The 27,770-nt window shown below is 45.7% G+C and overlaps 1 protein-coding gene across 1 annotated transcript in view; it reads left to right on the forward strand.

Annotated features, from left to right (window-relative positions):
* SPTLC1 (serine palmitoyltransferase long chain base subunit 1) overlaps nt 1-27,770 on the forward strand; it is a 346,713-nt gene that overhangs the window by 205,796 nt on the left and 113,147 nt on the right. Inside the window, exon 11 of the mRNA XM_086961127.1 lies at nt 19,304-19,400. Within this exon, the coding sequence (XP_086817253.1) occupies nt 19,304-19,400 (97 nt within the window). The remainder of the gene's footprint in view (nt 1-19,303; nt 19,401-27,770) is intronic.

Here is a 27,770-nt window from a genome sequence, read left to right on the forward strand (position 1 = left end):
CGCGATCGGTATTTTCAAGCCCCATCTTAAAAGCATGTAGTTCAGCTCGCTGAGCTGTACAATCTCCTAGAGATTGAGTTTTTGTGACCATGGGTCTGAATTTACCATCGCGCCAGTGACCTTTAACAATCGCGCATGCAGCACTATAAGCATACATCCGTAATGTTCTAGAGGCAGAATTTCAGTGGGTAGAGGACGTTCTTGTTCGACTTGGAGAAATTCTTGTGTCTTCAAGTAAGGATAAAAAACGTATTCACCGTCTGTCGCAGCAAGAGAATTAACCCATTGTATCCATCTTGAATATAAAGCTTTTGCATTTGGAATGCTTGCCTTTGTCACTGCCTCTAAGGCAGGTACAGGAGTAACGACTTAAAAGCGTTTTCCCTGTGAGAGGGCTCTCTTTTGCTACTGCAGTTTGAACCGCTGTCAGAATTATTGAATTTAATTTCAGCTTGCATGCACAAGTGTGACTTGTAAGCTATTGGTACCTTTTCACCTTAATTAAAGGTTAGGTATGTGAATCTGCATCTTCCTGGGATGATTTGGATTACAAGGTTGCGTTTGTTTACTCATGTCTGTAAATGTGTTGTTGCTAACATGTCTGTTTGTACTGATTGCAAAATTTCTGTGTGTTTTTGATTCCAATTAGTTGTTTTGAAATCCGGTTTTATTAGTTCGTAGAGAGGTTTAACCCTTTTTGCGTAGTTTAGAATGTAAGTTCTTCCGAAATTCAGGAATCCTTAAATTGACTGTACATTTTTCAGTGTTTTTGGAGGTTGGAGCAGCGCACATTTTTCTAAAAGTTTGCTGCCAGGCTTTTGCCTTCATTTGAAAGTTCGTATCCCAAGAATAAGACGTTGAGGTGGGCTATTCTTGATTTTTATTTTTTTTTAATTTAATTTGTACCCCTCGGAGGCGAAAACAATTATTATGGTGTTCACCCTGTTCAAGTGCCTGTCCAAGTCATCATCTGTTAGATAGATGTCATCGACATAAGGTAATGCCTAATCATCATACGTTTGTAGTAACTCTGTTACTCTGGCTGAAAATAATCCAGGACTGTTCTTGAATCCCTGGGCGAGATGACAAAAGTGTCGCTGTGTCCCCATTATCGAGACAGCGGTCAAATACCTGCTTTCAGGTGCAATGTTTTGACTGAAGAAACCGTTTGAAATGTCTAATGTCGTTTTATATTTTTTGCGCACAATGTTATTCATCAGTGCTGCACTCTGTGCATTTTGCACTGCAAATGTTTTGCAGCAGGAGTTTAAATGTCTGTAATCCAAGACTAGACAATATGTATTGTCTGGTTTGGAGACCGGAAACAAAGGATTGTTCATGGACGAGGTGCATGTTTCAATCACCCCTTGGTATTCAAGTGATCTAAGATCTCCCTGACTTGTTTTTTAGATTCTCGTTTAACCGGATACTGCTTTTGAGCGGTTGGTTGATTTTTTTGTTTTAACTGGATCTTATGGTGAGGAGAATCCTCACCCCATCCACATGACTTTTATATAATGCTGGAGCCTGGGCCGCAGACCATTTTCTGGCATAGTTGTATTTTTTATGAATAGGAATATGATTAGAGAAAGATGGCATAATGATCTGTTCACCATGTGGGCACTCCCTGACAAATTCAGGTGCCCAGTCTTTTTCGGCCAGAAGGATGCCACAACCTTTGATAGTTTTTCCCAAAAGAGTGCTTTTATTTTCCTAGTTATGTCTCCCTCTATTCGGAGTGTGACTTCATATAATTTGTGTGGTACCCTAACCCTGGTATCCGCAGTTTCAACTTGAATGCGTTCATTCAGATCTACTGTCTCCAGATGATCCTTCAGGATCCTGCGAGCTATGGTGACCTCTGCTGCACTGTCCAGCATTGTCTGGGCCCACTCCCCGTTCTTGAGTTTTGTCCTCAAGATCCTCGGCATGTCTGATTTTAATACTTGCTACCTTCTTTTTGGTGAATTGAATTTTCTTATTTTTTTGGAACGTGTTGATCGTCTTTGGACTTCACGCATTCTTCTTTGTGTTCTGATCGTCCTCTTCTTTCAGATTTCTGCGAGGAAGTCTGAAAGGTACGAGAGGAACGTGTATCCGTATTTTTATATGTAAAATGTAAATGTAAATTGATACTTGTATAGCGCACTACTCACCCGCAAGGGTCTCAAGGCGCTTGTACGAATACCGCTGTGGAACCCATCCTGGCTTTACCTGTGAGGCGTCCACTCCTGGGCACCCCCAAGGTGGAAGCCAGGCATCCTTAGCGTTGTGGGGGCCGTTGTGGAGATTAAGCAAGCTATTGCCCAGAGTTGCAGAGTGGGACTCCATGATTGGAATAGGCACTGAGGCGAGAATTATCAGGTCCGTGGAATTTATTTTGAGCCCAAGACCCGCCGAGGCGGGGAATTGAACCCTGGTCCCGGGCTAGACCTCTGCATCAGGTTCTGCCACTCTAATCATTGAGCCACACTTCTCCACAGTCTATCTATCTATCAGGTTTTCTCAAATTATCCCGGTTTCTGAGGTTTTACCTCTTTTCAGAGTGCTCCTTTTGAGGAGATCTACTTCTGGACTGAGATCGCTTCTCTTTAGGAAGTGACTGTCTACTATTTTCCCATTTCTTTTTAGGAGTGTTGAGTTTGTTTTTAATAAAAACCTTTTCAGGATTTTCTGTTAGTTCGGGCTTTACTGATTTCCCTCCCAAACTATCTCTACCTAGTTCTTCATAAGATTTTTTCTATTATTCTGGCAAGTTCATATTATTGCTCAGTTACATCAAGTTCTTTTAGTTTTTGGCGGTTGCCACAGACGTTAGTTAATAATATAGCCGAGACCTGTTTGTAATCTTTTAGTAATTTCATACCAAGATTCAAGGCAGGTTCTGGTCCATATTCATTTTGAATCTGTTTCAGGACGTCTGGTATTACCGCCATAGACGGAACACCATGTGTTTTTGTGTAGATTGAAGCAAAGACTCTAACCCAAGTGTCAGTCCTTTACGTGTGGTGCGATCCACATTAGTAAACAGATTGTTAGAATCCTGTGTTTCTCATGAGGTGTACTATCGGGAAATACTGCCTCTTTTTTGAGTAATTTTTTGAGCTAACCAGAATGGAATTTGTTCCCTTTTTGCGGGCAATTTACCAATGACTGATTGTATAGTCTGCGGTGTAATTTTGTTTGTGTTCCCCTGATGAGGGGTGTGCTGTGGAATTCTTATAGCAGGTTGGACTGTTAGAGTCCGCATGACATATTGTACCAATTGTCTATGTATTTTTAATAATTGTTTTAGCTGAGCTAATAGTTCTGGACCTGTCCTTTGTTCATTGGCAGGATGTGGTGTATAGCTGGCTAGTACCGGCCATGTTGCTCCTGGTCTACCTAATGGACCGAGACTGGTAATGTGATTTTGATGTTGTAGGGCGCGTTTAAACCAGAGCTGATGCTCTTGGTAAGTTAGTGGAATTTCAACGTCCTCGAAAGGAACGTATTCCGCTGGAGGTTCCTCTGTCTTGTAGAAGTGGAACACATGTGTTGTTGGATTTGCTTGCGGAAAGATAATCTGTCTGCCGATATTCGTGTGCCTCTAACACAAATCTTACCCTACCACCTCTCGGTGATAGGCCATTTTCTATAAGCTTTATAGCTATGGCTTTCCTTAAGTTTTCCCGGATGATTATAGCATCATCGTCGTCTTCATTAAACACTGTAACATCAAAGCCTGGTTGGTTTGCATTTACTGCAGCTCCACTGGTTGTGTTGTGGTCGCTGTTAAGCGTCATTTTTTAATGAAAGTTGCAGAGCAAGTTTCAAGGAAACCAAGATAAGGTGCACAATATTTTGGAACACTGTATCCTTCAACGTTGATTTAACCAAAAACTAATACATAGGATTTTTCGTCCTACTCGGTTATGACAGATTTTTTTATCCTTTAACCCTCTCCAGACGTCTATTGGAGTATTTTATGGGATAAAGGGCTCTCTGTGAAAAGCACGACTGAGTTACTCTAGTATTTAGCGTTAAATTAGTGCCTTACCAAATGTTGGGTGCCATGTAGTGTAGTTCCTATATTCCCAATAGGCTCTGAGCATTGGTATAATATATCCTATAGATGTGACGTAGGACTTACGTCTACTAGGTCTCTATCGAATATATTAGACTTAATTGTGAGTGCCAGCTAGCTCAGAGGTCACTAGAAACTTTCTCGAGTTCACAAGAAGGAATTTAGTTTCTGACAACCGCATAAACATGACAACTTTGTTTCCCCAAGATAAAACTGATCTTCAGAGTCGTGGAAACAAATAGATAAGATATTTCAATCAGTCACTTGTGCATGCTTCGTTTCACCAGAGGTGCAGAGAAATAGATAGACGGGCATTTTCAATAAAAAATTTATTGAACAGTCTTCTTTCTCAAGCATAAGAAATGAACTGCTACAATCGTAAAACTGGTTGCAAAATATAATGCATACAGTAGAAAGAGTGGAATAAAATAATACTTTAAGAGCATTGTATGGTTCCTAAACCATAGATAAATACATACATAAATAACAGAGGTTAAAAGTACTCAACTGGTGCTTCTAAAATACGCCTACCCGATATACCTAACCTAAGCTTAGTACGAGCGAAGAAGTAAGTGAGGTGTAGCATAAATGTACTATTCTTTGCCAAGAATCTGCCCAAGATTTCTCTTGGGGGTCTAATCAGCTCCGTACCTTGATTTGGAATGAAGGTCAGGCTCAGGACTCGATTTCCCAACAACCCGCAAGGGTAGCTTGGAAACACTGGAGCTGGATTTCTCGGCAAGAGAAAAGACCGCGTCTCTCTCAGTGCGTCTGCTGGTGGGTCGGTTTCCTTCGGCACTTGCTGTAGCAGGATACGTCTGGCAAGTAGATAGTCCAACTTCTCCAAATCACCATGTGTTTGCTATGGCAAGTGTGGGCATATTTATACCTTGAAGATACCGAGTTTGATGTAAAGATGGACATAATAACGTCATCAAAGAGTCTAATTTCTTTGAAAACTCCATGAGGTGTTGGACAAGGCAGTTCTCGAGCAAGGGTAAGTCCCTAGCTGCTGAAGCAGAGTTTTCAGAGAAATCGTTGTAGATTTTCGGAACTAGATTTTCGGAACTAGTGGAAGTAGCCCTGCCGTATTTGGACTGCTTGAGCTATGTCTAAATATGGTTGATTGCTATGCCTATATAAGGATATGGTGATTTATACCTATATAAGGGCATGAATCGGGAAAATTACAATAGGGTCCTAAAATGGTACACAACACGCACAGTGCGGCCCGCAGGGGGTCTGTGGCGGGGCCGTCCGTATGAAGGACGCAAGACAGCGGCTTAGTTTATGTCGGTTTGTGAGAATGCTCATGTGAGATCTGGACAGAAGGTCCGGTGTCACTGCGCACGAAGGCTGAACCTGAAAACGAGACGTGAAGGAAACGAAGGTGAATACAAACCTTGGATGGAAACATAACATAACCAGAAGAAGGGACGGAGGACACGCGATCTGTGTGTAATGTACAATGAAAGCACTACAGTGCACCTCCTGCCTATCGACTTGTATAAAAGAGGAGTTTCTAGCCCTGCAGAGTTTGTTGGAGGTGTGAGTAGAAATGAGGCTACAATGTGCTTGACGGGTTTGGAGTCCAGTCAGGGAGTTGGGTGTTGTTCTGAGGGAGAGGAGGGGGGGCACAGCACGGATTTGGGGCACTCGTTGACTAGGGGTGGGTGCGGGGGCTTTAGCCCTCAGCAGGCAGCGGCGCACAGGATAGACGCTGGGGCTGGGAGGTGAAGGGCCGGCGGATGGCAACGGGGGCGGGGGGGGTGTCACTGGTGTGGATATGTTGGAGGGGGGCAATGTCTCCCATGGAGTAGGTGTCGCTTGTGGGGGAGGCTGGCCTCTCGGTGTAGGTTTGCGAGCGGTTGGTGGGGCCCACAGGGGGAAGTGGTGGAGACTAGAGGTGGGAGCGGTGCGGTCCTGTGGGCAGGGCGACCGACTCAAGGTCGACTCAACATGTGGTGATCCTGTGCAGATGCGTCCATGTCATTGTGGTGTCTCTGGCCTGGGGGTGATGTACTAAGTATCAGAGTGGGAGCAGCCGAGGGCACGCAGGGGGGGCCATGGGAGGAGTTCTTCATTTTGTAGGTGGGATTAGGGTAGAGGGGGGCCTGGTGCTCGGACCGGCCTGCTCTGGAGCAGGGGACTGGAGTCTGAATCTCAGGCAGTACTGTTACAAGGAGACCAGCAGTCAGGGGGGCACCTCCTGGCAGGCACAGTGATGGGACAGGGTGGGCAGGAGACGAGAATAGGTTGGAGGCTGGCTGTAAGCGATCGGGTGTACCCTCAGATCTAGTCTGTGGGGGCAGAGGGGGGTACATCGGGGGGGGGGGGGTTGGCTCCATTCCATTGTACCGGAGTACTTTAGAGTTGCCACTAAAAACAAGATTTGAGTCTTAGACTCAGTGTGGTGACCTCGGATGCCCTCGGGTCGTCTTGGGTCTTTGAGTGCAGCACGGTCGTGATAAGGCCGCCATATGCAGGCGCGGGGTGAAGGGGGGGGGGGTTTGAGGGTCGTAATCTATTGTGAGAAGCGTGCCCCTCCCTGCTGGTTACGGTGGAGAGCATGGGACTGCTGCTGTCTGCGCGCTTTCCTCATGGCATGAGCATTAACGTGAACAGGAGACTCTGCGCTGGACATGTTGTTGGTAATTCGAGATACCGGGCGCATGTGTGCTGCGAAGAGGCATGCATGGGAAGCAAGCTAGAATCAGGCTTTTTCAGGAGTGAGGCCAGGAGACCCAATTGGCACCATATTTTTTCCTAAGTATATGCTGGAAGATGGGATGGCACTCGCGGGGGTCTGTCTGTGCTAGAGTGTGCTTTGCTGGCATGCCTGGCAGTGCGCCTGCGGTAGTTCGCCTGGCACTCAGCCTTTCCTTCTTCCAAGGCCAGTTGACGTGATTGCTGTGTTCCTTCTGAATGATGGCTGGAGGGGGGGTAGGGGGGGGGGTCGGGGGGAACCCACGTAGCGCTTGGTTGGCCCACCACGGGGCGGGAGCCGCTGTCAACGGGGAAGGATGCGAAGGAGGCTGGAGTTGGAGTGCACAGCTGTGTGCAGGGATAACTCTTGTGAAGGGGGGCAGTGGCTCCAACTGCTGAAGGCACACTTTATTTTGATTTATTTAATGCATTTTTATATAGCACGGACTTTACCCAAAGGTGTCAGACGCTTCACAATAGAACCAAGTACGTTACATAAACTGAATTTTGCATATTTACACGTCACAGGTATAAATGAGAAAGAATAGCCAGCATTGGCATAGCCAAAAGGTCTTGCGTTTGGGACCTTATAAGTGTTTACCCATGCAACACTTGTTTCTCTCTCTTGCTCTGTGTCTAAATCAGTTGAGTAAAAATAGCGTCCTGGTGCACAAAACTGACCGCAAGTTGGCCCGAACTGCAACCACAGACTCAAATTAAGCCATGATGTCAAGGTCAGTAGGGTTTGCAGTGCTTATAAGGAATCTGAGGTTTTGCAGAGTGTTACGGGCCCGTGGACTTCCAGTGTGAGGGCGTTAGTATGGTTTACAACATTGTGGGATTTGCAGAGGCGGTTAGAGGTCTTCATGTACTGCAGGCATATACTTTCACAAAGCACGTTACGGTTTTATATTCTGCTCTCACTATTGTTCGTGGGTATGTAGCACGTTTGGGCGTCTGGTCGTTGCTGTGGCAGCACCATAGCCACTTATACTTGGTGCTGGTTTGTTTCTTATGGTTCATGTTGTGCAGCCAACACATTTGTTGCATTTCAGACTATGGGGATGCCTGGGCATATTAAAACCAAGTATTTTTAGGAGCAGCTAGAACTCTGAGTTACTATGCATTACAAGCATTGAAAATGCAATAGGTCTCGCCGTTGATTAAGTTAAAGCCATTTGCTTTGCTAATGGTATTGTATTCTAGCTTTTAATTATTTAGTGTATATTTGTGATATGAACATGTATTTGGTCTCCCCTCACCCCTTTCTTCTGCCTCCTGCTATTGTAATTCTCACTAATAGAAATTAACACACATACTATTCTATTGATTCACCTCCCAAATCTGAAAAACTGCTCTTTTCCTACTAACCCTATGCTTTAAACTACTACACAGCTAACAAAACAATTCTAACTGCATAGAACTACAACCTATCACAAATATACACTAAATAATGCAAAACTAGAATACATTGCCATTAGCAAAGCAAATGGCTTTAACTTAATTAAAGGCGAGACCTATTGCATTTTCAATGCTGGTTTCTTTTAGCATTGATGTGTGTTTTGTAAAGGATAGTTTGTTACTCACTTAGCTCAGTATGAATTGCTTCTTAAAGCTTTAATATACTGCTAAATGTAATTCCGTTTCTGATGGATACTTCTAGCTGTAGATTCCTCACCTTTTGAAGTTTCCTAGGGGCCAGGCTGGATCTTAAACTTTCTGCAGTAGCTCCTGCATATTGTTAGATGGCTCCATTCGACTCCGTGTTGATTCATTCCGACCTCAGTGATGCCACAGAGCTAAATGTATGCGCCATTCATGCATGTTGACAGTGGCGCCTCTTTTTCTTAGTCCTTTTGGTATACCTGGAGCGATTCTCCAAACGTTTTGGGTGTATTACCAACTTTTCCAAAAGAAAGGAATGAAGTAGATGTCAATCACGAACCCAAACAATGTCTGTCTTCGGTTCCTTGGCCCTAAAAAGCCAGCAACAGAATTTCTCTGCAGCATCCAAAGCATCAAGTCAAGATTTATGTCACCGGGTGCAATAATTTAGGATAGTCTTGTTCACCACTGAGACCGGTCCCATTCGCGGTCTCCAGCAAGTCCACTAAAATACCTTACCCAGGAAGGACAAGGCCAGAATGCTGATGTTGTCCCAGCTCCCTGCGACCTTGTATTCTAGAGACTGGATCGGTCCTTAGAATTGCTGAATGTGTTCTTTCCTTTGTCAGTGCTGCAGTCCCTCCAGGTTTTCTCTGATTTGGAATGGGGTTAGAGACTTTCAGTTAACTGTCCTGCCTTTCAACTTACCTCGCTACCTCCAAAACCCACCCTCATGTGTTCATGTTGGTAGGACTAAGGAGACAGGGTGTATGACCACCTCTTGTTTGGTTCAACAGGGCAGAAGAATGAAAATAATTCCAGAAACTTAACCTGTTGACTTTGTTTTACTTTGCATTAAGCTCTGCTCTGATATGGCCAAGAAGCCTCCTGAGGATCTTCAATCTCATTCCAGAAGGGCAAAGGCAGTGACTCTGTCCTTGTCTAGAGGTGTTCGGTAGTCACCATCTGCCAAGATGCTGCATGGGTGTTTAATACTGTAGTGCCTGGTAGCTGTATGAACAATCAGTAAGGAGGGTCATTTTGCCCACTCTGTCATGCAGAACTTCATGGTGTGAAATTCAGTCCTCCGACCCTCTAACTTTCGGAGGGTACTGCTTAATGCAAAGTAAAGCATCCCTCCTAGCACAAAACACAGAACAGTTGAAGGCTCGAAGATTACCCTCTTTAGTGAAGGAAGAGAACAACTGACAAATTGGTATGGTCCAGAGTGCTACAAAGCTACACCATTGAGTCCCCGCACCTGCACCCAAATATACCTCCATGAAAATACAAAATCAACAGAGATCATATACTTTTGTTGCTAAAAGACATTTGCTCACTACCAAGTAAAGGCACAATAGAGGAAGTATTTTAATGTCATAGTGGTTAGCGGTTCTTACTCTGTGTACTGCCTGAAATCAAAAAAATTAAAGACAGTACAATGCATTCCATCTTGGATCAATTATCCTCAGTATGTCCCTAAAAATGATTAGTTTCAAGACTCTAACTTCCTAGCATCATTTGATTTTATGGGTGCCTACTTTAATATCATGATGCTCCAGAATCATCTTAAGTACCTTCACTTTATGGAAGGTGTTGTTTACCAGGGTCTTTATATCATATCAGCAGTGCCTGTGTCACGTTTGAAGAAAAGTGTTCCAGCTTTGTCAATTGGAGTTCACATTCAATGCCAGAATGTCCCATCTAGAACTGCTGCATATCATCTGCAGTCCAAGAACTAACGGAACGAATGACCAGCTAGCCCAAGCTTTTCCAAAAGGGTACAAACATTGTTTTAGACGTCATAATCTCAGATTGTGAGAATGGCCATGAAGTGCTTGGATATAATGGCTTTCTTCATAGTTAGTTTCCAGTGCGCATCTGCAGATGCATCCACTGCTGGAGTGTTTGGTGCCCAGTGAACATAAGCATCTAGGGAATTCTATTGTTGACGACTCAGATCAAGCACAAACTACTATGGTGGAACACACAATCTCACAATAGGGAAACATTTTGCAGTGCTCCAGCCACACCAAATGCCAGCAACAGCCTCTTCTCTTCAAGTAAGGAAGGGTCCATACATCCCCTTTCTCTCTTCTGGAAAAATGGACCAATGCAAAACAACTAATCCATACAAGCAAAGGCACTTTGTTCCCTTTTTTCCATATTGAATGTACCTGCAAAATGCCTTTGTTGTCTCTGCATGCCTCACAAACATGAATGCATTTGGCTGTGCCACCTAGTGAGTGAGCGAGCACAAAGGAGAAAATAACTGTTGGAGGCATATGAGCTGTAGATTGTATACATGGATCGCCATCTGGTGTTGGGCTCGGATGTTTGCACCTTGTTTTTGTCGAAGAAGTCTTTGTAGTCGCAGGATAGTTTACTCCTCCTTATGGTGATAGTGCGCATGGGCATCGACTCCATCTTCAGATTTTTTTTTTCCGCCATTGGGTTCGGATGTTAACGGCTGCGTTCTGGGTCTGTATTGTATTCGATTCTTCTTAAACGCGCAATCCTTCACCGCTCAACGGTATTGTTTTCGATGGTGCTCCTCGATGAGGATCCATAAATCTCAACACCTTAGATTCCGGTCGTTGACGCGGGCCGTTGGGCCTATCCCCGCTGTCAGGCCCTACAGCTAATGGAAAGAACTCCATTCAAAAAATGCCCCCTGTGTGGTGCCAAATTCCCACACCCTGATCTCCACAAGGTCTGTAACCTTTGCCTCTCTCTAGAACACAAGGACAAAGATTGCCCGGCCTGCGCTTCATTTCGATCGAAGAAAACCATAACCACACTCTGTCATAACAGATCTGCACCATTGATTAAGGTTCACCACCAATTTTACCAAGTCTCCTCTTCAAGCCCTACAGGTTCACCCTTATTTAGGGGCTATTCTAAACACACAAGTAGAGCTAGTCTATCCCAATACTGCAAGAATGAGAATTAGGCTAGCCTTAGTGCTGGTAAGTTCCAATTATATTAAGGACTCGGAGGCAAGGATTATGCCATACTTTCTTCACTTTATTCTTCACAGCAGCAGGAAAAAACATCTAAACCTACTTTTCCCATGAACACTTGGGAAACAGGAAATCAAAACCTAAGTCCTTTGTCAGTCTCCGTAGCCCTTGAGGCTCCTATCATGCTCCTCTGCTGCCTCCTCTTCCTTCGCGCGAAGCCCATGTTCCGGCATTCTCACGCATCCTGTTTGGAACCATCTTTTCCTGAAAAAGATCACATCATCAGATTCCGAACATCTAACCAGAAGAAGTCAGGTAAAATACTGAACACAGTACAGCAGTCTTAATGTTACAGCAGAAAATTCCCATGAATGATTTACTTACATTGCATACAGGGAGGGTCCACTTCTTGGAAGTCATTGGGAGGGATAATCCTCGCCTCCGAGTCCTTAATAGAATTGGAACTTACCAGCACTAAGGCTAGGCAAATTCTCATTCTATGGCAGGACCGGAGGCTTCGGATTATGCCAGTTCAAAGCTTGTCGACAACCAGCCGAGCCACTTCCAACACTGGCTTGAAATAGAAGCTCTTGAAAGTCGAATCTGAGGACCAATCAGCCGCTCTCATCAAATCCTCCAGCCGAGCCCCAAGGGCAAATGCTTTTGAGGCCATAGCACCTCGCGCTGAAGGAGCGCCGAATTGTTTGGTATCCATCCCCGCCTCCATCATCACTCAACGCACCCATCTGGCGATCGTAGGGGAAGAATCAGCCTTATACAGTTTACGTATGGCAATGAGAAGTTGTCGTTCGCCCGGGGGGGCGAGTATCATCAGTCATTTCCTCATAGGCACGGAGGCACTGTACTACACACAGTTTAGGGGAGTCTGGAAAAGCTGGATATGAAATAACCCGTTAAAGGGTCTTGGTTCGTCTTGTTACCGTAAAGGACACCCCATCCAGTGAAAAAACTCTAGCCGTAATGTCAAGAGCTCGAACATCCGAGACTCGCCTGCAGACACCAGGCACAACAGCATCGCCAGCTTAGCCGTAAGCTCTTTAGGGGAGAGAAACCTATTCGGTTGCCATGACAGAAACAAATTCAGATCCCTGTTCATGTCCCACAGGACGGAGTAACGCGGCTCCGGTGGCAGCGAGAGACGGATCCCTCGCAACAATCTGCACACCTAAGGGTGCTCCCCAATCGGGGAACTCTGCACCAAATCATTGCCAGCCGAAATCGTGGAACGGAAAGTATTGATGGATCGATAGGCCAAACGGTCTTCCGCTAAATAAGCAAGGAAGTTAAGGACTTGTACTACATCTGCCCCCACAGGATCGAGACTCCGTCGCATACACCAGCGACGCCACCTATGCCATGCTGATCGGAGTAGGAAATCCCAGGAAAGTTCCAGAAGAACTGGAAACCAAACTTGTGACCTCCACCAAGACGTGATCAACACTACCTCCGCCAACTGACGGCGCAACAGCGCAGACACTCGGGTTATCATTGAAAATGGAGGGAACGCGTAGCCCTTCTCGTTTGACCAATCTTGAAGAAACGCATCCGTTGCTTGCGCCCGCGGGTCCGGGCGCCAACTGAAGTACCTCAGAAGTTGGTGGTCTAGACATAATGCAAACAGGTCCACCGTGAAGGGGCCCCACCTGTCCGCTAACCGAGCAAAGACCTGGGGATCCAACTTCAGACGCTGGCATCTAACAGGTGCCGAGAGTGCCAATCCGCTACCTCATTCTGCCGGCCCGGCAAGTATTCCGCCGTGACCGACACTTGATGATCCAGGCAGAAGTGCCAGAAGTCCCGTGCGAGGTCTGCCAGCATTTTGGATCTGGTCCCACCCAGATGGTTGATATAGCGAACCGCAGACACGTTGTCCATACGCAATAGGACACACGATTTCACTCTGTCTCTCGTCCAACATTGGACTGCAAAGGATCCCGCGAGCAACAATTGATATGCAAAGATTGCTCTTGGGCTGACCAGGCGCCACCTGTGGAAAAGTCTCCGCACCTGGCCCCCCTGCCCAATCGACTGGCGTCTGACTCTGATTATGTCCAGGGCTGACCCAAAAATCGCACGGCCATTCCAGGCCTCCATGTGCGACAGCCACCACTGCATTTCGCCTCTCACTTCCTCCGAAAGGGGAATGAGCTGAGAGTACGTCAGGCCTCTCCGAAGGTGATACGCCTTCAGACGCTGCATCGCCCGAAAATGGAGGGGGCCCGGAAAAATGGCCTGGATAGAGGACGACAGGAGGCCCACTAAGCGCGCCAAGTGCTGCAGAGATATGAGCGGCCTCGCCAGAGAGTGTCGCAGCTCGTGTCTGATCTTCGACATCTTCCTGGCAGGAAGGCTCAATGTGGAAGACACCAAGTCTATGTTGAACCCCAAAAAGGTGGCACACTGGACGGGAACCAGAAGAGACTTCTTCTCGTTGATCACAAAACCCAGACTCTGAAGCAAGTTGACTGCCATCTGCAGCTGGGACGCCAGCCTTCGTGGGCATTGATCCATGAACAACATGTCGTCCAGGTACACAATCATTCTGACACCCCGAGCTCTCAAGGTCTCTATTGCCGGACGCAACACTTTTGTGAAGCACCACGGCGCCGAGGAGAGCCCGAAAGGAAGCGTGGTGAACTCGTAGACCTGACCCTCCCACCTGAACTGTAGGAAACGGCGGTGGGGAGGGAAGACCGGGACTGTCAAATAGGCATCTTTTAAGTCGAGTCCGACCATCCAGTCGGCAGGTCGTAAAACATCCTGCAAGAGGTGAATCCCCTCCATTTTGAAATGGTGGTACACCAACCATTCGTTGAAGTCTTTCAGGTCGATGACCGAACGACGGCCGCCGTCGACCTTGTCGACCAAAAAGAGGTTGCTGATAAACCCCCCTGGATGCTCTTGCGCTCAGCAGATCGCCCCTTTTTGGAGGAGGGCGGAAACCTCTGCGCTCACCAAGTCTGCATCGCTCTGCGAGAAAGTAATGGGGCAAGGACGCTGTAGCTGACAAGGACGACCAAGAAACTCCATCTGAAAGCCCTGGACTGTCTCCAGCACCCAAGCGTCGCTTGTTAGGGAAACCCAGGCTGGGAAGAACTGCGCCAAGCGCCCCCCTACCCGCAGACTCGCAGAGGGCAGCACACTCACCACCTCTTCCAACACTTTATTGCTGGCCTCTGGCCTCCCCGGCCGCGGAATCGCTGGCCCCTCGTGGGATAAAAGTTGTTGAAGCGGTCGTTGGATTGAAACTGACCGCAGCCGGAGCCTTGCCCCCGATCGGAGCTGTTTCCACGGCCGAACGAGCGGCCCCTGCCACGTCCGGCCCGGTCAAAAACCCGGGGACATCGTCGGAGAAGGAGGGGGGAGTTCAGCCGGGGTTCGAGAAGCTGGTGAGGGGGCCTCAAGCTCTGAAAAGGCACGCTTAACCCTTGCAAAGGCTTCGGAATCTACCCCCTCAGTACACTGTTTCTTAGGTGGTGGGGGAGGGGGGACGAACCCGGGGCCGGTGACGTTACCGGGGTCGGCGCGGGAATCAGGGCTGCAAGCTTTGCATAAGCCTCATCCATGCGCGCAGTGATTCGCTGCTCTAGGGGAACTATCGCTTGGTCAACTGCCCTGTAGATACTATCATCAACGGCCTGATAAAAATCATCATCCCAAGGGCCATAGTTCAGAGGGTCCTTCTCAGGGTATCTGCCTTGGTCTCCCTGCATATCGAGTTAAATCAGGCTCCGCAGGAACTCACAGAAAAATGGGCATTGGATTAAAACGGGGCCGTCACCAACTTTAAACTGGGGGGAACCCAGAAAGATGTGGGGGCCCCAACGGAGCACCAATTCAAGGGGGAGCTAACCCCAGGGGACGCAAAACACCCTTTCAAATATATAGGCTACCACCCGGACCAAGGCGTCCCAAAGCACCACCTATTCGGATCGGTGCCTAAATTACGACCCCGCAGGGTGTTCACTTTCCACAATACAACCCACACAGGGCGTCAATCAGAAGTACAAAGACGTTTGCGACCCCCCCAGGGGAGTTAATCATGGTGGTAGGGGCAAAAACGGTAACCTTCTGTGGTAAAAACGAGTTAAAACGCTAATAAACGCGACTTTCCCTCGCGCTGACCACAGAGCTGAACCTGCGCCCCCGGGCGGTGAGCGAACCGCACCGCACCTGTCACTGGGCTCAAAATCGCGTAAGGATCGCGTTAAGCGTCCCGCGATTGTAGGGGACTCTGTAAGGGTACAAAACGCTAGCGCTAGCCAGGAAAGGCAAGAAACACTCCTAAACAGCCCCCAAACCCAGGAGAGAGAGAAAAAAGCACTTAACTTGCTGCTGAGCAGCGAAGGAAGAGGAGGCAGCAGAGGAGCATGATGGGAGCCTCAAGGGCTACGGAGACTGACAAAGGACTTATATTTTGATTTCCTGTTTCCCAAGTGTTCATGGGAAAAGTAGGTGTATGTTTTTTCTTGCTGCTGTGAAGAATAAAGTGAAGAAAGTATGGCATAATCCGAAGCCTCCGGTCCTGCCATAGAATCCAATCTTTCCAAGCGTTAATACCCCAGTTTCAATGAAATCACCAACTCGCAGCACGACTACACATGCGACCATTGCATAAATGCTTAGCTCAAGTCAAGTGTCATTTGGAAGATCTGGTGTTGATAAACAGCCACACTCCTCACTCTCTGCAGTGGTGGAACACCAAAAGCCTATTACAATGGCTGCTTTTCATCATCCCGGTTTATCACTTCACTGTCACAACGGATGTGTCACTCATGGTACGGTGTGCACACTTGCAGGATCTCACAGTACGGGGTGTTTGTCAGACCAAACATCTGAGTCTCCTAATAAACTACCTAGAGGGTTATGCTTTTCACCTAACATTGAACGTGTTCATACCTCACCTAATTGGCATGGTTGTCCTAGTCTGGATGGACAATATGACCGCAATGTATTACCCACAGAAACAAGGGGGGGGCATGTTCTCCACAATTATCTCACCTATCTCAGACCATTTGGTGCTGAGCTCTCTATCTCAACATTCACCTGTTACAGTACCTTCTGGGAATAGACAACCATGTTTCCGACCACCTCAGCAAGATGTGGCAACAGGCCCACAAGTGGGAACTCCAAGCTCAAGTCCTCCTCCCATACTTCCACAGATGGTAGTTCCCTCCAATAGATCTGTTCGCAACCGCAGTCAATGCGAAATGCCCAAATTTCGTCTCCAGGTTCCCACATCCACTATCCATCTGCAATGCACTATGGATGAATTGGTCAGGGTCATTTGCCTACACTTCATCTTCTCCCTCTTTCCATGTGTGGTTCAGAAGCTCGGGCAAGCATCTCCCACATGGGCCCATCAGCCCTGATTCACAACATTACTGGAACTTTCTATAGTTCCCCACAAGAACCTCAGCAACAGGCCAGACCTTCTTGCTTAGAACCATTGAGAAATCAGGCACCCAGATCCCAAGTCTCCCAGCCCAGCGATCTGGCTCCTAAGGTCATAGATTTCGGTTACCTGAGTCTCCCACCTGAATGTGTGGCCATTCTTAAAGAAGCGATCTCAATAGCTGCCTATCTTCAAAACAGGCAACGCGTTTCTTTATTCAAATTATCAGTCATTAAAGCCTTCATTGAAGGTCAGAGTAATTTCATCATGGATTCAACTTGCACCCTCCTGGAACTTTAACATTATTCTTACACTGCTTATGGGTCCTCCATTTGAGCCCCTGCATGCCTCCCCCCTCCAATTTTGGTCTTGGTAGGTAGCTTTTTTAATTGCTATTACCACGCTCAGGTGTGTTGTTGAGCTCCAGGCACTGACCTTTGAAGAGCCCTTCTTCCATCTCCAAATAGATAGGGTGGTCCCCACCACCAATCCCAAATTCCTTCAAATGGTCGTCTCTCATTTCCACCTTAATAAATCAATTGGGCTAAAGTTTTTTCCCTCAGCCAGACTCTGTTGTGGAGAGAGCTTTTCATACATTAAATATCAAAAGAGCCATCCTGTACTACATTGATAGGACTAAAACTTTTAGGAACGGTAAACAACTATTTGTTGCTTTCTCACCATCTCGTAAAGGAAAGCCTGTATCCAAATAAGATATTGTTGATGGATAGGTAAATGCATTCAAACATGTTACGCGAAAGCCTAAAGAACTCTACCTACACCGTCTATAGCACACTACTCGAAAGTAAGGCGCATCTATGACTTTCTTAGGAAACACTCAAATAGCTGAAATAAGTAAAGCAGCTATATGGTCTACACCACACATTTTCAATCAACATTATGTGGCTGTTCTAGCTTAACAATGAGCTAATGTAGTTCAGGCAGTGCTGTGTACACTTTTTTAAACAATTGCAACGCCCACAGGTTAGCCACAGCTTCTTAAGAGGCCTGCTTTAAAGTCTATGCAAAGCTTTTGTATCTGCAGCCACACATTCCTTGAACTGAATATATTCCCCATAAGCATCTGTTCGTGGCATGTAATGGTTTATTTAGCTTTATATGCGTCAACCCTCCTCCACAGACACCTGTGGCAGTTGCAGTTTCTCAGTTTCTTTTTTATTGTAAATGAATGGCCAGCTCTTTACTTAATTTTACATTCCATTCTCACCCGGTAAATTAATCTAACAAGGGAGTCGATGCCCATGTGCAACATCCCCAAGAGGAGTCACTCCACCTCTTGGCTCGAAGGACTTCTTCGAAGAAAAACAACTTGCACGAATACAGACCCGACACTAGATGGCAGGAGTATGCAAAGCACATGCACCGAACAGATGCTTTCAGGCATATGCCTTTAAATATTTTGTGTCAAAATAATTCAGGTTCAGGACAATTTATGACTAGGTCTAAAATGTAATTTAGCAATGTAAATAGTGTAATATTGGGGATTAAGTAGTATATAATTATACACCTGGTAATACTTTTTGTCCATTGATTGGCTTGATTAATCTACTTTTCCTAATTTCTATTTTAAGGGAAGCCAACAGTAATGATGCAGTGGTAAATCTTTGTTTTTGAATGTAACTTTAAAATAGCTTGTTTCTCTTCATTGTATTTTTAATCCGGTTTTAACAAATGTTCCTTACTGATGCAAGTTTAAAAAATACCTTGAAATATTTACACAATATACACCTGTGTTATCATTTGAAGCGACAACCGAGATTACTCCCTAAATATTAACCTCTTTACACTGTAGAAACAGGCCAAAGTAGTATTATTCTCACATCATACATTCCTTTGCAGGACAGTTAAGCATATAATAAGGGTCTGGCGGGGTCAATGCAGCTGGTCTGCTGTTTTTCCAGTTTAACTCATTCCTGTACCCACGTGTGTGTCAACAGGCACTCATTATTTTCTAAACCAATCTTCCTTGCGAACAAATAGTTTACTGACAGTTGTCCTTAATTAGCCTCTGCTTGAATTCTGACCTGAACATATGCTGTTTCCACCTACCATAGTTTTCCGTTATTTATCATTTGTTCACAATAGCTAGAACAAAAATCCCCATCCAAAAATAAGGAAGAGTTATCTTTGTGTTGAATTCAAATGTCATGGGCCGAAATCCCGGTTACCTACACATGATTTCAATTTGAAACTGAATATGTGTTGATAATGTTTATACTAACATCTCTGAACTGAACCAGGTATGTTGAATACACATGGCATCCATCTAGGTGGTTCATGTAGAGGGTACCAATTGCAAACACTTGTACCAGCTTCTGAAGAACATTTCTAGCCTCAGTGCAATTTGGCAACATTACTGAATTGCGTATTAGTCAGGGAACAATAGTGCACTACAAAGTAATCAGAATGCTACCCTATTCTACCTTTGCTTAGGAAATATTTTGTTTTACACTTGGAAGCATGCTAATCTTCAAACAAGGACTTGGAAAATTCTACATTTTTAAGATGTTTATTCTTTTTTATCAGCGCCTGTCAGGTCAAGGTTACTGCTTTTCGGCTTCCTTGCCTCCTTTATTAGCATCCGCTGCTATTGAGGCCCTCAACGTAATGGAAGACAATCCTGGTAAGTTTGCTGCTTAATTCCTATGTTAAGGATAGTGTGTTCTGGCATGCCACTGTTATCTGTGTGTAAGGATTCAGTGTTCTTATGCAAGTTACACTAAAATAATTTTCACGTTACTATATTAATGTAGCATTTTAGTAGACCATGCAGGTTTTAATTACAGTAAAATGTGGGGGGTTTGTGGAGAAATTTACAACCGTTAATGCTCCTTAGTAAGTTAAAATTGTATTCTAATGGATCGTCTTTTGATTCAGTGTTTTTGTTTTTTCATACCTACAGTATATGTATAGATGGCTGGAAACTTTAAGCTTTATGTGGTTCTTAAAGTGGATCCCTTTACAGATGTCACCTTATTGTGTCTTTTTTAGTAGATGTTTTTCTTAATAAATAAATGTTATACTTCCCTTCTCATTCCTCTTGTGTTTTCCATTTCCATTATTTTAGCAGCAACTGGAGAGAGTATCTTAGACTATAAAATATACCACTGCTGACCAACTTTGCTCTCGGTCCAATTTTTTAGATCTGGGTTGGCCATCACAGTTGTCAAACCACCCTGTTGCTAACAATTAACATGGTGTGTGCTTTGAGACCACCCTTTTCAACCATTAGCTTACTTTAACCCCTTCACTGCTGGCCCGTTTCCGCCCCTGTGCTGTAAACAAATGAACAGGCGTTCCCATGACGAACCCCAGCCGTCATCAGCACACGAGCACCGTAGTGCATGACGGCTGGGGTTCGTCATCAGCATGCAAAGGGTTAACGAACCTCGTTCAGCCATTGGCTTGCAAATTTGTTGTTCATGTTTTGGCTCAGCTGAGTGAAGTATGCATGCCTCGTCTACCTCTGTGGGTAATTTGGATATATCCTTTTGCCTCCACTTCATGCTTGTTTTGAATTGCATGTGGGGCCACTTTATGACTGTAGCACTGTATGTTTTTACTGGCTCTTACATGCTAACGCTGCAACATTAAGCACATTAAACCCAGACCAATTAACTTTCCCATTGCTAGTCTTTCTTGTGGCTGTGGTCTAAGCTACCACCAATGCAAATTAATCTGTTCCTCAAACCCACCCTGTACTTAAAAATATAAGCAAAACACGTCTTTTTTTCCAACCCCACGCAGAACTGCCTGTGGTAATGCTGGGTAAAGACAGTCATTGGGGCATGGACAACGATTGAGATTTTCAATAGGATTTGGTTTGTCACAGTTTCTAGAATCAACTTTATATAAAGATTATTTTTAGAACAACGCCTCTGGAAAATCTTGTTTGGGCTTCATGATCTTGATGATGAGAATCTACCTCAGTACTAAAAGAAAACGTAGCATAACCATAATGTTTCTGAATTCAAACACCATAGGGAATTGATCATTGGGTGGCAGATTACTTTCCTTCTGAATGGCTGATGAAGGTATTTTGCTAAATAGGCATTTAGATTTTTTTTTAAATCTCTCTTAAAAGATAACTACAAAGCCCTCGCACACACAATTATAGTATAGCCAAATGGTAGACAAATTGCAATAACAAACACAGTATAGAGCAGAAATAAGACAATTGCAATCCGGTACTGTTTGTGATGGAATCTGGTGTAAATTTATTGGTTCCAAAAAGCCAGCTGACACGTGTTTCGTCGCATGGGAACAAATTAATGCAACTCCTCAGGGCTTATGGCACGATCTAAAGACCCGTCTGTTTTGGTCGATATGTATCATATAATATGATTACGTAATCGGAGTAGTGGTTCATAAAAGCCATCAATATTCGTATTTGCAGCAATCGAAGGAATAAAAAATCCGAAGTATAGTGGTTCCCAGGTGTGGTGGTACAACCCTTGGTTGTGAGTAGTCTAAAGATGGATTCTAAAACGCTTAATCGAGGGGTATTCTCAACTTTAAAATTATTCCGTCGAACAGTACCAATCAGGACTGTAAACTCCAATAGTGCTCAATGTGAGTGTGCATCAAGCCAAGGACCAGGAGGGGACGCTCTTTTGTGTTTCGGTTTCGGTGTTTTCTACCTGATACCGATAATCGTGTCAGTGTGATCCCTCCTCCTGTAGTTCCCGGTCGCCGTTTTCCAAGACCTTACTTGGAAAACGGCGACCGGGAACTACAGAGCTACACCAGATTCCATCACAAACCGTTCCGGATTGCAATTGTCTTATTTCTGCTCTATACTGTGTTTGTTATTGCAATTTGTCTACCATTTGGCTATACTATAATTGTGTGTGCGAGGGCTTTGTAGTTATTTGCTGTTTTGCAGGTTAGATTCTAACCCGCATTTGAACGGTTAAGGGGTCATATCCGTTCGCTCTTCCGCATCACAACCCTATAAGTATTTTCGTTATACTATCACGTTTAATCAAGGCTGTGCGCCTATCCTTCTGAATTCCTAAAAACCCCACCTGTAGTGTACTCTCTTAAAAGATGCTTGTTCATATAGTAATATGCCCTTGGCCGTGTCCAGGGCCTTGTGAGTGTAGGGATACCAAACATGCACAAGTACATAGGAAGCATAGCCTGTACCTGCCCTTGACTGGATACGGAAACTTTTTCAAGCATTGCACCAGCGCACTGCTAAGTGGTGCCATACGGCTATGTGCTAGCTCTGTACTGCCCTGGTAGTGACGGTGTGGAGTCACACATAGCTGCCACCCTTGTTTGCTGATGTCAGTTCCTTTCTTTCAGCCCCTTCTGATGTGTTGGAAGCTCTGCCCTCAAATTTGTTAGCCTACCACCGACACCTAAATGAAAATCCAGTGTGCTAGGGAATGATGCTCCCAACCCAAACTACAGGATTCACACCGCACACTTACTGTAGAAAACAGATGTCCGTCACAGACCAGCACAGAGTGCCTCTTTGATGTTTGGGTTAGGGACATAAGTAATAAGATAAGAAGGGACCTCATGCACCCCAAACTTTACCCGTAAACCAAAAGCAAGGCTGTAAGTCGCTGAACATAAGAAGTCATCAAACAATTGTGTAAGTGATGCTCTAGGTTGCAGACGTGGACTCGTTCTTGCTCCCAAGGACGTTCCTGTGAAAGGTTAGCTTTGTGGTCGAAGTCATCCAGTAAGCCTAAATCTAGGTCCCAGCGAAAATGTAAAAAAATGAAGTGCAACTCCAACAGATTATGCCCTTATTCTGTATCCAAGGAAAGGATGTCATCATTTCAGTTTGTCACACTTGGATTCCTGGGTCGTAGAGCAGATTCCACAAGTGATCCTGGCGCGCCTCAAATTCCACACATCGTTGGTCATGCTGCTTCAGATTGAGGCTTTCTAAAAAGGCCATGCTTCAGCTTTTCAGCGCACTTCCAGCTCCCTCTGACACTCCTTTGGACCCCAATGAACTGCAAGGAATCCAGTCTGGTTCTAACTGGCAGGTCTATCCCTATTGCCTTACGCTTTATGACCCATTCTTGTTGATGCCAGTACCAGTTCGACCAGAGCCGGAAAAGGGTCTGGTGCTGATTCTAGTGCCTGACCCCCAAATGGACTTTTGCCCGATCTCAACCGATGTTGCACTATGAAATTACTAATGTACAACCAGCCATCATTTAGCCTGGCTCTGTACTAATGCCTCTTATCTGGGCTATTGCACCGGCAGAAGTTCCATTTCTTTTTTTGACTCTGTGCTCATCCTATCCCACCAGAGGGAGATTATGATTATGCTGGGGGGAGGAGGGGTGGAGATGGATATGGTAGTCTTTCCCCTTATTATGACTGATAATTGGTACATGAATGTGCAAGAAGCCAATGGTATTGATACCGCCTCTGTTACAGGGTTGGATTTGCCACTTGGTCCACTGTGAGAAAGTGGTTATTAGTTGGGGTGGCTTGTAATCCACCACAAGTAATAAAGGCACTATTAAGGTCCTGTTATAAGTCTCAGTAATTTAAAGCTGAGCTCAACCTTGGTAGCTATGGTACAGAGCAGACAAGCTTAATTTATAGAAAATGGGTAAAGCATTTAGTAATCCAAGAACAGTTAAAAGTCAATAGCACAATAAAAGCACAGCAATTAAAATAGAGGGTAATTTAATGAGCAAAACAACCAATATTCAATACGTCAACTGGAGATACGGATTTTTAAAGACTGAAATAAAATAGGAGCGCCAAAAAGTGCAAAGTGACGATGGTAGTAAATGGTCACTGTAGACTGGGTCTAAGGTGTGATTTTACACCGACTGCGGTGTAGCACATTTGGTACCGCATCCAGGTTTGACCCGACTGAACAGTTTACCTTTGGAGTTAGTCTTTTTGCTAGAAGTCAAAATCCTACATGGGGGCAAGCCATCCACAGGGGTCTCCATGGCTTCAGACAGGCATTGGACTAAGGCCAGGTGAAGCAATTTGTTTTGGCAGGAAATGCCATGAACAGAAAAAATTGAATTCTGTGAGTCCTCTTCACGGTGGGATACTTTTGGCGCCACCACCTGGCCAACCTTTGTAGATTCCGAGTTGGTCTAGATTTCAGAATTTGAAATCCTCCAGCGGGGCAATTCAAAAGGTCTCTTGCAGCTTTTGCGTCCCTGTATCCATTCAAGAGGCCAGCCAGCTCACCCTGGGAGTCCTCTTCTTTGTCCTGGGTGCAAGTGGGAGCAGGTCGAGCCCTCAGGTCTTCTCACAAATGCACCAACTTGTGGGTGGGGTGAGGCCTGGCCTCTCCCTAACCACTGGGGTAAAAATTTTCAATGGTAATCCTTCCCACTTTATCAGCAGTTTCTATTTGCCTGACCGCAGACAAACCCTCAGTGCCCCTCACTCACCAAATCGAAGATCTTGAAACACTTCTGCCCTTATGCAGACCCTGTTTACCCCCGACCCTCCAGAAATGTGGGCAGGCTAATGAGCAGCCACTTCCCCAATGGTCACTCTGACCCAGTTTTGGGGGCAGCTTTCCTCCACTCGGTTTGGTTCCTAACTTACTGGAAGGACAAAGCAAGGGGCAGGTGTCATCTGACATTTGCATATGACAGGCGAGGCCCCTTTGAAGAAAATTGAGTGCCTGGTATTCCTGGGAGGAGAATATTAACACCACCGATCACCCAGGCCATTGCCTCTGCTCTGAGAGCTGTTTTCACACCTCATCCGGGTGATTCATCAGCTGGTGAGTAGTGGAGAGCTTATGCAAATTAGCCTCCAGGAGCTTTGGACTGAAAAAAGGTAACATTCTTAAAGTCCCTTTTACTTGATAAGTATCAAAAATATCTGACCTCGCCATTAATTGGGCTTTAAATAAATATCAAAAATAGTCATTAAATCATTTTTCCAGCCAGTCTCTAGTTTCAGATATCAGAATTCATATTTAACTTTGCTTCCCAGTGTTTCTCTATGGGCAGTATTAGAAACTGGGTTTCTGATTGGCAGAGGTATTGTTGGAAATGGGGGTCTCTAGTTGACAGATTTAGGTACCTTTGTCCAAATTGGGACCCTTGCTTCTAGTCAGGATAAGGGGGATACACACTTTAGATAACCCCTGCTCACCCCCTTGGTAGCTTGGCACGAGCAGATAAGCTTATCCCAATGACCATGTGTAAAAAGTATTTGTACTCAAAACACAGTGTAAACGGGAGCACTCGGTAAATGAATAAATGGCTCCCTCTACAGAATGGTGGGTTGCTGACGCCTCACCTCTCCCCTCTCTTCAAACATCCCAGACCGACTGGAGCACTGACACGGAGCCGCTCTGTGGACGACAATCAGAAGAAGAGGAATATTCCTTTAAGGGGGCGTGCACGGAGTTAGACGAACCTCCTTGGCATGACGTCGCAGCCTGTCGATTGGTCAAAGGAGAGGAAGTCCTGGACTCTGGGTGTGACGACACCGAGGAGGAAGCGAGAGACGAGGAACCGAGACAGATACCGGAGGAAGAAGGATGCGAAGCTGTGCCAAGTACGAGAGTCTGATAAGGAGAGGATACACCTGGAGGCCAAAGTTCCCACGTGTCGCCCAGCCACACTCACAGAGGATTGTAGCTCTCCCAGGTACGACAAAGGGTGTCGAACTGGGTTGGGAGGCGGGGCGGGTCCGAGAGGAGTTAAGTGTCAGTGTATATATATTTACGAGGCACTCTTCCCTTGTTCCGGGCACCCCTACTTCTTCCCCCTCCTACACTACTCGCCTTCACAAAGTGCACTTGAGGCAGTCCGACGAACAATAGCACCGGTGATTTCCCTCACTCCCTGGGCTCCCTGACAGACAATATATCAGACGGAGATCTGATTATACCCCTCTGTTTTTTTTGTTTGTTTCCATTGGCGCTGTGGCTCATACCCCGGAGGGAACATCCGGCAACATCAACAGCTCCTGACCTTGTTATAGACTCTTAACAGAAAAGAACCCTAAGAAGCAGGACTACTCCCTGTAACCAGCGCCACCAGGGATCCTGCTGCTTCCACTAGGGGAAGATTGTTGACCAAGAAAAAGAAGTCCTTTATCAAAATAAAGTCTTACATACCTAGAAGTAGTCTCCGGTCCATTTCTCCTACCCCAACCCGCCACAACTGGTGTCAGAAGTGGGATCTCCCCCTTTCATCCCGTCACCTGCGATGGATCAGTTAATCCAACACTTAATCAAAGGGCAGGAAAAACTGGAGTGGGCCGATGACATCAGCCCAGGAGGACAAGGAAGTTTTTAGAAATGCGATGTCGGCACAGCTAGAAGGATTACAAAAGGCGATTAAAGACCCCGGAACTCCTGGAGGTTTCACAGAGCAGCGATCTCCTATGCCTCGCCCATCAGGAGTGGCTCTACAAAAATTCATAACAGGAGACAATCCGGATGCATTTCTTACCAACTTTGAAAGGGCCGCAAGAGCGTGTTGCTGGCCAGAAGAAAAGTAGCCATTCTTCCTAGCACCCTTATTGACGGGGCCAGCCCAGGAGGCCTACCAAGTAGCCAACCCGTTAGGGAATACACCATACAAGGATATCAAAACCTTAATATTAGATCACCTCGGGTTGGATGAAGAAGCCAATAGGGTGAGGTTTCGTAAAGAAAAGGGAACCCACGGAGAGAACCCTAAGACGTTATTCTTTAGACTAAAAGCAGCAGCAGACAAATGGCTGTGTCTGACAGCCAGAGTAAGGAGGAAATAATGTATGGTATGTACCTTGAACAATTTATAGAAGCATTGCCTTATGGCACACAACAGTGGTTGAGACAACACTCTGGGCTCAACCCTGCCCAGGCAATAGAAATGGCTGCAAACTACTCCAGGGCACAACCTCTGCCTTTGCTGTGGGAAGGGGAAAAAACGTCGAAATCCACTCCGGCACAAAAGACCGAAAGGAAACCCAAACCGCCTGTGGAACCAGGAAGATCAAGACCATTTAAGACTGAGTTTCCCCCTCTGAAACCCCCACAATGATAGGAGTGTGGGGAATGGGGCCATATTGCTAGACTTTGCCCTAGAAGAAAACCTCCTGAGGAGCCTATGGAGGTCGGCTACTTCCCCAGAGCAGTGCTGTATACCGCTGAGATGGGAACATCGTACTATGTACGTGTCTCAGTAAACGAGAAAACCTTAAGGGCCCTGCTAGACTCTGGTTGCAGGCAGTCAGTTCTACAAAGTTCCCTAGTACTACCCCGTCACATTCTTCCGGGGCAAGTAGTGCACATAAGGTGTGTGCACGGGGATGTAAAACCTTATCCAGTTGCAATGATAACCCTGTATCCCTCGGGTAGGCCTCCCTGTAAAGTAAAGGTAGGACTTATAGTCGCTCCCAGAAGACCTGATTATAGGGGTAGACAATCCTGATTTTATGGCTATATTTAAAAAGGAACCGAGTGCAGTTCCCCAAAGAAAGGAAAGCCTTGTCCCACCACTAGTGGTGTCTGAACCGTGGGTTTTGGACCGAAACTTCAAATTCGCCCAAGCCAATGATGCCTCCTTGTTTAATGGGTGGGAAATGGCTCTTGTTGGTCAGTCTAGTACGCATGTGGCCTTCCCAAGATTCATTATAGAAAAGGAGTTACTATATAGAGAGGGCAAAGCCCAAGAGCCAAAAACGTTGGTGGTACCTAAACCCTTCAGGGAACAAATCCTCTATTACGCTCCCACACATTTAACGGCCGGACACTCAGGAGCAGAAAAAACCCTACAAAACATTCTGAAGAACTTTTATTGGATGGGTATTTACATGGAGGCTTCTGAGTTTTGTAAAACATGTGAGGTATGCCAAAAAAGAAATTTAAGCAAACTGCCAGCGGTGCCTTTACAACCCCTCCCTATTATAGGGACTCCATTTGAACGAGTGGGAATGGACTTGATTGGGCCACTACCTAAAACAGCTAAAGGTCACATGTATGCCCTGGTTATAGTCTACTATTCTAATTGGTTTCCTGAGGCATTCGCTCTCAAAG

The sequence above is a fragment of the Lissotriton vulgaris genome, chromosome 3_1 (assembly GCF_964263255.1).
Source record: "Lissotriton vulgaris chromosome 3_1, aLisVul1.2, whole genome shotgun sequence".
NCBI lineage: Eukaryota > Metazoa > Chordata > Amphibia > Caudata > Salamandridae > Lissotriton > Lissotriton vulgaris.